Consider the following 13340-nt stretch of genomic DNA (forward strand, 5'->3'; position numbering starts at 1 on the left):
GTAGGAAGGTAACAAAGTAATCCCGGCATGGAACACTGGACAGCGGTCAAGAATATCCTGAAGTACCTGAAGAGGACTAAGGATATGTTTCTCGTTTATGGAGGTGACGAAGAGCTCGTCGTAAAGGGTTACGTCGACGCTAGCTTCGACACAGATCTGGATGACTCGAAGTCACAAACCGGATACGTGTATATTTTGAATGGAGGGGCAGTAAGCTGGTGCAGTTGCAAGCAAAGCGTCGTGGCGGGATCTACATGTGAAGCGGAATACATGGCAGCCTCGGAGGCAGCACAGGAAGCAGTCTAGATGAAGGAGTTCATTACCGACCTAGGGGTGATTCCCAATGCGTCGGGCCCGATGACTCTCTTTCGTGACAACACTGGAGCTATTGCCCTTGCGAAGGAGCCCAGGTTTCACAGGAAGACCAGGCATATCAAGCGTCGCTTCAACTCCATTCGTGAAAGTGTTCAAAATGGAGACATAGATATTTGTAAAGTACATACGGACCTGAATGTAGCAGATCCGTTGACTAAACCTCTCCCTAGAGAAAAACATGATCAACACCAGGACGCAATGGGTGTTCGATTCATCACAATGTAACTAGATTATTGACTCTAGTGCAAGTGGGAGACTATTGGAAATATGCCCTAGAGGCAATAATAAATGGTTATTATTATATTTCTTTGTTCATGGTAATTGTCTATTGTTCATGCTATAATTGTATTATCCGGAAATCGTAATGCATGTGTGAATACATAGACCACAACGTGTCCCTAGTAAGCCTCTAGTTGACTAGCTCGTTGATCAACAGATAGTCATGGTTTCCTGACTATGGACATTGGATGTCATTGATAACGGGATCACATCATTAGGAGAATGATGTGATGGACAAGACCCAATCCTAAGCATAGCTCAAAGATCGTGTAGTTCGTTTGCTAGAGCTTTTCCAATGTCAAGTATCTTCTCCTTAGACCATGAGATCGTGCAACTCCCAGATACCGTAGGAGTACTTTGGGTGTGCCAAACGTCACAACGTAACTGGGTGACTATAAAGGTACACTACGGGTATCTCCGAAAGTGTCTGTTGGGTTGGCACGGATCGAGACTGGGATTTGTCACTTCGTATAACGGAGAGGTATCTCTGGGCCCACTCGGTAATGCATCATCATAATGAGCTCAATGTGACTAAGGAGTTAGTCACGGGATCATGCATTACGGTACGAGTAAAGAGACTTGCCGGTAACGAGATTGAACAAGGTATTGGGATACCGACGATCGAATCTCGGGCAAGTAACATACCGATTGACAAAGGGAATTGTATACGGGATTGATTGAATCCTCGACATCGTGGTTCATCCGATGAGATCATCGTGGAACATGTGGGAGCCAACATGGGTATCCAGATCCCGCTGTTGGTTATTGACCGGAGAGGCGTCTCGGTCATGTCTGCATGTCTCCCGAACCCGTAGGGTCTACACACTTAAGGTTCGGTGACGCTAGGGTTGTAGAGATATGAGTATGCGGAGACCCGAAAGTTGTTCGGAGTCCCGGATGAGATCCCGGACGTCACGAGGAGTTCCGGAATGGTCCGGAGGTGAAGAATTATATATAGGAAGTCCAGTTTCGGCCACCGGGAAAGTTTCGGGGGTTATCGATATTGTACCGGGACCACCGGAAGGGTCCCGGGGGTCCACCGGGTGGGGCCACCTATCCCGGAGGGCCCCATGGGCTGAAGTGGGAAGGGAACCAGCCCTTAGTGGGCTGGGGCGCCCCCCATGGGCCTCCCCCTACGCCTAGGGTTGGAAACCCTAGGGTGGGGGGGCGCCCCACTTGACTTGGGGGGAAGTTCCCCCCCTTGGCCGCCGCCCCCCCCACAGATGGGTTCTTGGCCGGCGTCCCCCCCTCCCAGGGGGCCTATATAAAGGGGGGGGGGGGAAGGGAGGGCAGCAAGACCACAGCCTTTGGCGCCTCCCTCCTCCCCTGCAACACCTCTCCCTCTCGCAGAAGCTTGGCGAAGCCCTGCCGAGATCCCGCTACATCCACCACCACGCTGTCGTGCTGCTGGATCTCCATCAACCTCTCCTTTCCCCTTGCTGGATCAAGAAGGAGGAGACGTCGCTGCTCCGTACGTGTGTTGAACGCGGAGGTGCCGTCCGTTCGGCACTCGGTCATCGGTGATTTGGATCACGGCGAGTACGACTCCATCAACCTCGTTCATTGGAACGCTTCCGCTCGTGATCTACAAGGGTATGTAGATGCACTCCTTCCCCTCGTTGCTAGTATAATCCATAGATGGATCTTGGTGATGCGTAGGAAATTTTAAAATTCTGCTACGATCCCCAACACAAGAGGCTCACCATGGTGGTGCTGGCGACGAGATCGGCGCGGGCGGTCGACGGCGGTGAAGACGGGGACGGGACGTGACGGACCGCTAAACCTAGACAAATCTCGGGGAAAATGGAGCTCGGAGGTCGAGTTTCGAGAGGAGAAAGATTTCATCGAACACCTCATGTGCATAGGAGGTGAGCTAGAGCACCCAAATGCCCTCCCCTCGCCGGCCAGAAAAAATAGAGCACTGTGGAGTGCTCTGCTGTGGCGATGGGGTATATATAGGCAACTCATTGGTCCCGGTTCGTGGCACCAACCGGGACTAAGGGGGGGCATTGGTCCCGGTTGGTGCCACGAACCGGTACGCATGCCCCCCTTTAGTCCCGGTTGGTGGCACCAACCGGGACCAAAGGCCTTGTGCTGCCCCGCGTCAAAAGTTTAGTCCCACCTCGCTAGTTGAGAGAGCTCGAGAGTGGTTTATAAGCGCTGCTGCGCCCACCCTCTCGAGCTCCTCTCAACTGCAGGCTTTCGGGCCTAACCGTTCTCTTTGCCTGTGGGGCATACTGGGCCTTCTGCGGGCCTGAATCCTGGCGCATGGATGGGTTTCAAGTCGTATTCAGGCCGTGGTGGCCCAGTAGGTGGCATAATTTTTTCCCTGTTTTTTGTTTTCTCTTTTGTTTATTTATTTTGTTTTGTTTCTACTTACAACAAAAAACATATTTATTTTATTCCATTTTGTTTCTAATTACTTATGTATTTTACTTTATTTATTTTATTTTTATTTTTTTTACTGCTGCTATTTTTATTTATTTTACTGCTGCTATTTTTATTTATTTTATTAAGGTTTATTTTTTTATTTACTATAGTTTATTTTATTCTATTTTATTAAGGTTTATTTATTTTTATTTATTTTATTAAGGTTTATTTATTTTATTTACTATAAAAAACGAACATAGATGCGCCTATAGAGAAAATTCAACCTAAATTCATAATAATTTTTTATGAAATTCAAAGAAATTTACTCTGAATTTAGGTCAAATTCCCTGTATAAGGGCATCTATTTTCACTTTGAGAGGAGCTCAACAAGGCAGAGAGGGACGGGCTTATAAACAGGTGTGAGTGCCCTTCGGTTGGCGAGGTGGGACTAAACTCTGACCGCTACTAGGACCAACCCTTTAGTCCCGGTTTGTGGTATGAATCGGGACTAAAGGGCGAGCCTCTGGTCCCGGTTCAAGCCACCAACCGGGACCAATGGTGGTGGGCCAGGAGCGAGGCCCATTGGTCCCGGTTTGTCCCACCAACCGGGACCAAAGGGGCCGGACGAACCGGGACCAATGCCCCCACGAGGCCCGGCAGGCCCCTGGCCGCACGAACCGGGACCAATGCTCACATTAGTCCCGGTTCGTGACTGAACCGGGACTAATGTGAATATTGCCCTGTGACCAAAGCCCAGTTTTCTACTAGTGGGATTAGACTCATCATATACAAACATTGAACAATCACACTTCTTGAATCATAAAATTTTGTTCTCTCTAGACTCTCATTTTTCGAATAAAATGGTATTGACAATGATGGAAATAAAGCTTCAAACTCACAACCAATCTCACGGCTCAGCTCGCCTGTGGTCCATCTGCTAAAGCCTAGAGTAGAGACCTAGCGAAGGGGATATGAGAAAGGAGAGAACCCGGCCAGTAGAGAGCTTGCACATTATTGTCCGACAACTACGTTCATGGACACCAAATCTTTCTCTCTTAAGTACGTTATAGGATGAGAGCTGCTATACGTACGATCAAATTCTGTAGGATCTGTGTACGACAAGACTCATCTGGTGTGATGGGCCAAGACCTCAGAAAACGCGCCTGTCTCTTCTCGTACAAATCGTATGCCAGTTGATCGTACGTGAGGCAGTTTCGTTATAGGATAGAGCTAGGACTTTAATTACAGTAAGACAACCTTTATGACGAGGCGGTTACGTCGCCTGCACGAGTTGCATGAAAAAGTTTTTTTTTCCTTTGCAAAGACCTGAATGCTTCCTCTGAAGCTCATGGGCGCATCCATAGAACAGTGCTCGAAGATGGCCTTCATGAAGCTACTTGCCGGCAGCCCACAACCATCATTTGGTTGCAAATTTTTGTAGTTAGATGCAGTAGCAATTCGGCTCCTCTGCAGAAAGATTGGCTAGGGTTACCCTCACCATCGCCGCACCGACTCACCGGAAGCGAGCTCGCCACCTCAGCGGGTGGGTTCAATTCGGTTTCCAGTCCATTTTTTTAGGGGTGTTCCAGTCCATTTTCTGCGTTTTTTAGGATTATTTTCTGCGTTTCCGGCCTTTGGGTTAGCTACCCCAGCTCACTGCATAGGCCCAAGCCCAACCCAACCAGGTAGGTTCTCGTCACCTCCTTGCGCCGCTGCACTGGCGAGTCTCCACTGCCCCAAAGGCACGGGCGGCAGTAGGCACCGCACAACGCACTTCCCCATCCCGAAGACCTAGATCGTGAATCGGCGGTGGCGCAGCGCCTGCAGGCCGGCGGCGGCCGCCTCTCCCGCCCCCGCCCCCGCCCCAGCCCCCGTCGTCTACCTTCTCGTGTTCGTCCCGTTCCCATACGGCTGCCCCTCTCCATCCATCTGCTTGAATTTTGGTCGGTTGCTTGCTTGTTTTCGCAGTGTTGCCTGCTGTTGGATTCTGCTGGTGCTCGTCGCTGCTTGCTTGCCGACGCTACTGCTCGCCGAGTTGCTATTGAATTTGCAAATTAAATCCGCTGCAGCTGCACACATGTTGAGCAGATTACTGACGGCCGCCAGTTGAGCTGATGGAGCTTTTCCCCATTTTCTTGTTCGGTACGCCGCTAGTGTTTTTTTTTTTTTTCCGACTCTTTGGGCCAAATTTGCTTTCGGGGCGACCATGCGGCTCGGATGCTGCGGGCCTGGCCCACAGCGCATTCGGCCGACCCAGTCCAGTCCAGTCCCGCCGCCGCTACTGCCTGCCACCCGCACCCGGCGGCGGTTTCTACTTTTTCGTCCGTCCCAAGCAAGTCTCTCCTCGCGAAATAAAAAAAAGATCCCCTTTGCCAGCGCCGGCAGCACGGAACCATCAGCGCGGTGGCCACACCCCTTCCTCTCCGCCGGCGAGCTCCTCCTCCGCCCACCCCACCCCCACCGCCACCCCAATCCGGGTGGGCCGGCGTGGTCCGAAGATCCGTCGGCCGTGGTTCCTCTCGCCGGTGAGGAAGCCCTAGCTTTGCTGCCGCTCGAATTGTTTGTTCGCTCTGCCCTGGTGTTCTTTTTTGCTTCGGTACAGTCTAATTCTTCCAGATCTGCCTCAGTCCGACCCCCGTGCGGCGGCTGCGTCCGCCCCTGTTCTCCGGTGGTTGGGTTTTCGGCCTAAAAAACCATTTTTTGGGGGTGGAAGGTCGATTGAATCCTCGTGCCTACGCACCGAGTTTTTAGATTGGTTGTCAGACGTTGTTTAGTCAGCGTGTACGGAGATGTGTATTTTAGGGTTTTGCTGGCAAGTACTTAACTCCGAGGAATGGTACCTATGCTTGTTTTCATGCCGTCATGCCGTGCAATCTATACATACACGAGGGAAATATCACATTCATTTCCCTGAAATGTTGGATGCTCATGTACTGAGTCGTCTCAGCGTGCTATTTCTGTTAATTCCGCTTCTGAGATGGGTGCTACACTTGCTGGTTGCGGTTGGTTATAATGAGGTATAGTATCTTCGCGGCGGAGTTTCCATTTCATTTCCTTGGATGATTGGTGTTGTTAGCCCCCTGTTTCCTTATGTTCAACCGAATCTGGGCCGTGTGCACTGTCATGCGTTGAACGATGGTTGGAGCACGTAGAGTGGGTGGTGGCAATGCCTTCCTCGCGCGTGTGTATCTCCCTGAGAAGAGGTACCTGCTAATATGATTTCTTGGTCCGCAAGTTGTTCTATGGGAAGTATTAAGTATCGCCCCTGTTTTCTGGTGGTTGGGTTTTCAGCCTAACAACCATATTTCAGGGGCGGAAGGTCAATTGAATCCTCGTGCCTACGTGCTGAGTTTTTAGATTGGTTGTTAGACGTTGTTTAGTCCGTGTGTACGGAGATGTGTATTTTAGGGTTTTGCTGGCAAGTTCTTAACTCCGTGGAATGGTACCTATGTTTGTTTTCATGCTGTCATGCCGTGCAATCTATACATGAGAGAAATATCACATTCATTTCCCTGAAATGTTGGATGGCCATGTACTGAGTCGTCTCAGCGTGTTATTTCTGATTCTGAGATGCATGTTAGACTTGCTGGTTGGTCATAGTAAGGTATAGCATCTTTGCCGTGGAGTTTCTATTTCATTTCATTGGATGATTGGTGCTGTTAGCCCCCTGTTTCCTCATGTTCAACCGAATCTGGGCCATGTGCACCGTCGGGCGTCGAACAATGGTTGGGATCACATAGAATGGGTGGTGGCAATGCTTTCCTCGCCCAGGTGTGTATCTCCCTGAGAAGAGGTACCTGCAAATATGATTTTTTGGTCCGCAAGTTGTTCTATGGGAAGTATTACGTATCGCCCCTGTTTTCTGGTGGTTGGGTTTTCAGCCTAACAACCATATTTCAGGGGCGGAAGGTCAATTGAATCCTCGTGCCTACGCGCTGAGTTTTTAGATTGGTTGTTAGACGTTGTTTAGTCCGTGTGTACGGAGATGTGTATTTTAGGGTTTTGCTGGCGAGTCCTTAACTCCGTGGAATGGTACCTATGTTTGTTTTCATGCTGTCATGCCGTGCAATCTACTATACACGAGAGAAATATCACATTCATTTCCCTGAAATGTTGAATGGCCATGTACCGGGTCGTCTGAGCGTGCTATTTCTGTTAATCCTGATTCTGAGATGCATGTTACACTTACTGGTTGGTTATAATAAGGTATAGTATCTTTGCCGTGGAGTTTCCATTTCATTTCATTGGATGATTGGTGCGGTTAGCTCCCTGTTTCCTCATGTTCAACCGAACCTGGGCCGTGTGCACTGTCGGGCGTCGAACGATGGTTGGAACACATAGAGTGGGTGGTGGCAATGCTTTCCTCGCGCGTGTGTGTATCTCTCCCCGAGAAGACGTACCTGCAAATATGGTTTCTTGGTCCGCAAGTTGTATCGGAGTATTACGTATCGCCCAAGGCATTGGTAAAATTTGAATGCCATGCAGTTTTACTAATTAAAAAGATTAAAGTTTTCGGCTTAATACAGCAGAACAAAAATTTAGGCGTTTAGTCCAGAGTATCTTATATCGGTACTTCATTACTTGCAGAAAAGAATTTGTTGGTTCATGAGTAACTTTCTTGATTTGGCTATTGTCTGTATCCGACCAAAATGGTAATGTTGGCGTTTCCTTCTGAAATTAATGTGACACGTGTATATGTAGGGCTGGGTCATGGTAGCACCCCATGGGGTGGATGCACCCTATATGTTTTCATACAGGGATGGGTATTTCTATGGTTTCCTGCTGCACAGTTGCTAACATTGCGGAATTGTTTCTGCATATTGCTTCGCGGTGTAGAATTAATACACGAAAACTGGCAGTTTTTCTTTCGAATGCTTGCACATGATGATGTTGTTTTGCAATGCCATTTCTGTTAGTTCCTACTTGCCTGACCTGTTCCACTTGCTACGTGGATAACGCACGTAGACAAGCTTTAGTATCATTAATGCATGCCAGTTTTTACACGTTGAATGATTTGTGTTGTTAACCGCTTCTCGTATCATGCTGAACACATGCAGTACGATTTCTTGGCCCACAAGTAGCTATATGCTCATGTCAGTGTCATTATTTAACAACTTCAATTTTATGGCTTAAAACAAGGAAGGTTGTGTCAAGAATATCTTGTAGTTTTTTTATGTATATTTGTACTTGTATAAAAAAGGCTTCTTGGACGGGCCTGGCGCAGTGGTGAAGTACTCCCCACTTGTGCAGGGGTAAGGGTTACATCCTATAATCCTTCCCCAGACTCCACCTGGTGTGGGAGCTTCTAGCACTGGGCCTGTCCTTATTGTTGTGTAAGAAATTACTCTATTGAACTATAGTGTCAAAAAACGTCTTATGTTATGGGACGGAGGGAGTATCATATCATGCCGATTACAATAGCACGAAGAGCATTTAGCACTTATTGTTACACTCTATATACTGTTGCAGTAAACATGTCCTGGTGGTGAGGCTAGAAATAAGCATTCAACTATCCTACCAATTTTTGTTTGGTGTAAAAGAACATACTTTGTTTTGGCCCTTCAGTATATATTTGTTGATTTTCCTTTTTCGGAGTCAAGTACCGTGAAGTCAAGTATGCTTCTGTGAATTAGTTAGATACGACTTCCATGCATAAATTCTTGACTCGTGTATTTTGTATGACTGACATCATTCATTACCTCATACAGGATCATTCTCTACCGCTGTGTGGTCAAAATGAAGGGAGACCTGTAAATTGTGTACCATATTAAGGTTATTTCGTATTTCTCCATCTGTTCTGTTAGGAACCAAGCTAGACAATGGCATCGCCACAAGAATCCAAACCCTTGTGCTTGAAGCGCAAGCTTGTCGACAACTGCCTGTCAAAAGATTGCAAGTCTCGTCGAGTCGTGGTTGACAATGGACCCTCTGATCCATCTGCTAAACGGTGCAAGTGCTGTTGCACGCGACCTAATCTTGCTAGTGATTGCGTCAATTACCTGAAAAGTGGAGTTCCCAGCCGTATCGTGTTTTACAAACAAGATTCTTGGCACAATTTTCCTGAGCTAATAATGAAGTCCCTGATTGAAGGATTTAAAGGCGGCAAATCTAGTGTTGTGGCTGTGATGGATGATGAGCCTGTTCTTGTTGATTTCTTGTCAATGAGTCTTGTCAACCTACAAACAAGAAAACAGCGATCTGTTGCATGGTATGATGATACTGGAAAGGGCTTTTTCCCTTCTCTGTTCTTTGACGAGGAAGGTGATGAAACGGCCAATTTGGACTCTAGTAATGTTGAGGATGGTGCACAGGGAATAATGCTGGATAAGGCTGTAAGTTCTCCAGAGGAAGTGGTGAAGCAAGTTGTTCTTGAATCTGGCCCTCCGGGGCCACATAAGCCTTCCACTGCAGACATATTACGTAAAAAGATCACATCTGTGGAAAGAGGAAGCGAAGACTTTTTGCTTGTTCAGGACCTTTTTCTCTCTGGTATGGGTCCGTTTGCAACACCGAATAACATACTTCATATCCACCGCTACTCCCCGAATGATATCACTGCTCAGTGTCGACTTCAAGCTTTTGAAAAACAAATGAGCTGCACCAAAGAAGATCGTGGTGATTCAAATGTAAGATATGGATGGCTGGGTTCTACGAAGAGTGACATAGTTAGGATTCTAATTAATGGGTTTGGTAACACCGGAAAACCTGCTGAGAAGGCATGCTTGAGCGCTGGTGTTTATCTTTCACCAGAAGATCGAGCCTTTACCAGGTGTGTTATCTTAACTCAGTATGCTGACTATTCCATTTTATCAGTTAACATACTTGATCGTATTTCATTGTTTGGCAGTGTCGGTCTTTGTGATGTTGACGAAAAAGCGGTGCAGTATATGTTATTGTGCCGAGTGATATTGGGCAACATGGAAGCTATCACGCCTGGATCACAAGATTCTTTTCCAAGCAGCGAGATATATGATTCTGGAGTTGATGATTGCTCCAACCCAAAGTGTTATGTTATGTGGCCATCCCATCTTAACACTCACATCCGTTTAGAATATCTTGTTAGTTTCAGACTTTCACCAAAAGTTCGAAGTAAGATGGTTAATAAGTGTTAAGACCTTTAATATGTCATATCAAGACAAGATAAGTGGAGTGAGTCTGTCTTTTTGGTGAACTTATTTTCAGATTATTTACTTGGCTTGAAGGGTTTATGGTTTCACCCATCACCAAAAGAAGTTGCTATGGATATTTCTACTCTTCAACCTGTGAGGCACCTTACTGTTTTTTCAGATTGATCACAGTTGGACAATAGAAGCTTGTTCTTGTAGAAGTCAAGCTATGCTGCTCGATATTTTACATTATCTGCTTCATGTAATGTTCTTAGCTTTGGTTCACAATACTCCACTTATGCAACCAGACCTATCTGTATGCAGATAATGGGTGAAACTGGTGAAGCACCAACATCCCCATGGATATCCTTCAGAGTTCTGTTTGCAATGATCCAAGACAATATATCATCTGTAGCAAAGGAACTGCTCTTCCATCATTATGAAGAGCTGAAGGTACTATCAGAGTCTAATAAGTAATGTCGTGTCTATTAGCTTCCATTTTTTGGTGGTATGATGGGCAATGGAACATTCCTTTTCTCTATCTGTCAGGAAAACGAAATAAGTCGTGAAGAAATGGTGAAGAAGATGATAATAATAGTCGGAGAAAAGTTACTTTTGGAAACTTTAAAGAAGCTCCATTACTGTGTAAGTCTCCTGTTGTGTTTTCTTCCTTAAGGCACCTACATTAATATGCATATTTCTCAGTGCATCCACACACTAATGTAGCTGTTGGCTCATGTAGTCATACTTGTGCCTGTAAATGGTCACACACAAAATTATATAGGGAGGATAGGCCCACATGTGAAGCTTGCCAGTCGTCATGTTCCTTTGCGGAACTGGTACTAGATGCACACAGCTTGCACTTACGTTCATAAGTGTATACAACATAAAATTCAGTTTGTGATCGTGTGATGTGTAATGCATGGATATGGCTGCATGACAGACATGCACCTCTCCAAAACCACCACCAGTTATCTTTCCAGAAGGAAGGTATTAGATATGCAACTCCTGTTTCTAGGAATCCTAATTTGCAATTAAGTGGTGATGGTGCACAGGGCAGAATCTTTTAACTCCAGTAGCATGTATCATAAATTCTGTACATAAAATTCAGTTTGTGATCGTGTGATGTGTAATGCATAAATATGGCTGCATGACACACATGCACCTCTCCAAAACCACCACCAGTTATCTTTCCAGAAGGGAAGGTATTAGATATGCAACTCCTGTTTCTAGGAATCCTAATTTGCAATTAAGTGGTGATGGTGCACAGTTCAGAATGTTTTAACTCCAGTAGCATGTATCATAAATTCTGTATGATGGTTTGTAAGCACATAGCTCGTAGAATGAGGCACACATGATCCATTTATGGAAAGGAAAACTGGATAAAAAACTCCAAGAACTACTAATTATTTGCTATATTTGTTGGTTGAGAATTTTACGATTCATTGTAACGAATTTGATACATGAATATAGATATCATTCGAATATATTTTACCCTACCCCAACTTGCTTGGGACAAAAGGCTTTGTTGTTGTTGTTGCTGCCCTTCTCAAGCACACCAGTTATATATGTACAAATATTACAGGCTAGTAAGGTTTGTGTTTAGCATAACTTTATTTTTGGATCTGTTGCAGCCATCACTATGGCATAAATCTTCTGTCGAAGTGATGTCCAGTGATCCTGCAAGGGTAGCAGCAGAAGATCCTGCAAGGACAACAGAAGAATACATATCCTTGGATAAAACAACTGGGCATTGTGCACTAACTCTTGGTAACCTTGGTGATTCCTGTGGACCAAATACATTGGCTGAAAGTTCCACAGCTCTTAGCACCAAAGGATGTGATACTCTTGCAGTAGCTACGGTGCCCAAAAGCCATGATTCTGTCGCACCAAGCAGTGTGCCTGAAACATCTACTTCTTCTGGTGGCATATGCCTAGCTTCCCCAAGTGTGAAACCCAAAAGTAGGGATTCTCCTATACGAATAATGTCACCTGAAAGCTCTGCAAATCATGGTGCCAAAAATCAGGATCCTTCTGCAGCTAGAATGGCACCTACACTTCATGACGTCCTTCGGAGGACAGCTTCTGGAAAATCTGCATCTCGTGGTGCGGAAGGTAGCAATGGTGTTGCACCAAGTATGAGACCTCATGGTTATGCTTCTCCAGCACCAACTAATGCCTCAAAAGGCCGTGGGATTGGTGCTCCGGGACTCAGTCTGAAGGGCTCTGAATGTCCTGGGCCAGTTTTGGCACTGGGAAGCACCAAATTCAGAGGGATGAAAAGTCCCAGCTCTGTGCCAAGAATGACACCTGAAGGCCCGGAATTTCTTTCACTGAGTATTGCGCCACAAAGCCAAGTAATTTATCCAACTAAGTGCCATGGTGGTGATTTGAGTTCTTCTGTCGCAGCTCCAGCTCACGTGCCAGGTAACTTGTGGATCATGTGTAAAACTGATTCTTTCCTAACAAAAATGCGAATCATCGAGGCTGTTCATGATCATGCAGGACATGTGAACTCTTCAGCTTTGAGCGCTGAAGGCTGCGATTCTCTAGCACTGAGTATCGCGCCAAACTGCCATGATCCTCCAGCATCAAGCAATAACGAGCCAGCGTTCCATGGGGCTCCAACAACAAATACAGCATCTGAAGGCGAGCACTCTCAGGCGCCGAGTGCAGCCACCATGGATTATACTGCTCCTGCACCGAGTACGTCTGTCATAAACAAACGCCTTTTAACCTGTGACATCTTAGCTACCATCATTCCTGTTTCCACTGACACAAACACTCCTTTACCAATTGCAGCAACCGGGGAGGCCGTACAATTTGGACCCTGCAATAAGCCATCGGCGCCCGTCCCTGAGCCCGGCAGCAACGTCGCTCAGGCGGCTGACATCCTCGTCGCCCTGTCAACTCCGCGAGAGAAGGGCAAGTAGTAGCAGAGGGGACAGCCGAGACTGCACCGCCGATGACCCCTTTGGTCCCCGTTTTGGATCTCTGTTGCTGTACATGTAAATGTTTACCCGTTTCATGTGCTGGATGGTGGCTTGGCTTGCCGTTGTACAGGCGGGGGGAACTTGTGCTGTTAGCTCAGGTGTAAACAAACCAGTGGGATGTGCTGTTAGTTTGGGTCAATCTGTAGGGATACATACCAGTCACCCTGTCGACTCTGAACACAAGTAACTGTTTATCTGTTGAACTTGGCAACCGTTA

At 46.6% G+C, this 13340-nt stretch overlaps 1 protein-coding gene across 2 annotated transcripts; it reads left to right on the top strand.

Moving 5' to 3' along the window:
* The first annotated feature begins 4711 nt into the window (after positions 1-4711).
* On the top strand, positions 4712-13340 carry LOC109767386 (uncharacterized). 2 transcript variants are annotated; one of them, XM_020326139.4, is made up of 9 exons: positions 4712-4914; positions 8733-9793; positions 9872-10113; positions 10207-10286; positions 10455-10583; positions 10680-10775; positions 11765-12557; positions 12636-12836; positions 12933-13340. In XM_020326139.4, exons 2-9 carry the CDS (start codon positions 8844-8846, stop codon positions 13061-13063), a joined length of 2622 nt encoding a protein of 873 aa, XP_020181728.1. In that variant the 5' UTR covers positions 4712-4914; positions 8733-8843; the 3' UTR covers positions 13064-13340. The 2 variants fall into 2 exon arrangements, with proteins under 2 accessions (XP_020181728.1, XP_020181727.1); XM_020326138.4 differs by lacking the exon at positions 4712-4914 and adding an exon at positions 5319-5549.

This window comes from Aegilops tauschii, chromosome 7, assembly GCF_002575655.3.
Source record: "Aegilops tauschii subsp. strangulata cultivar AL8/78 chromosome 7, Aet v6.0, whole genome shotgun sequence".
NCBI lineage: Eukaryota > Viridiplantae > Streptophyta > Magnoliopsida > Poales > Poaceae > Aegilops > Aegilops tauschii.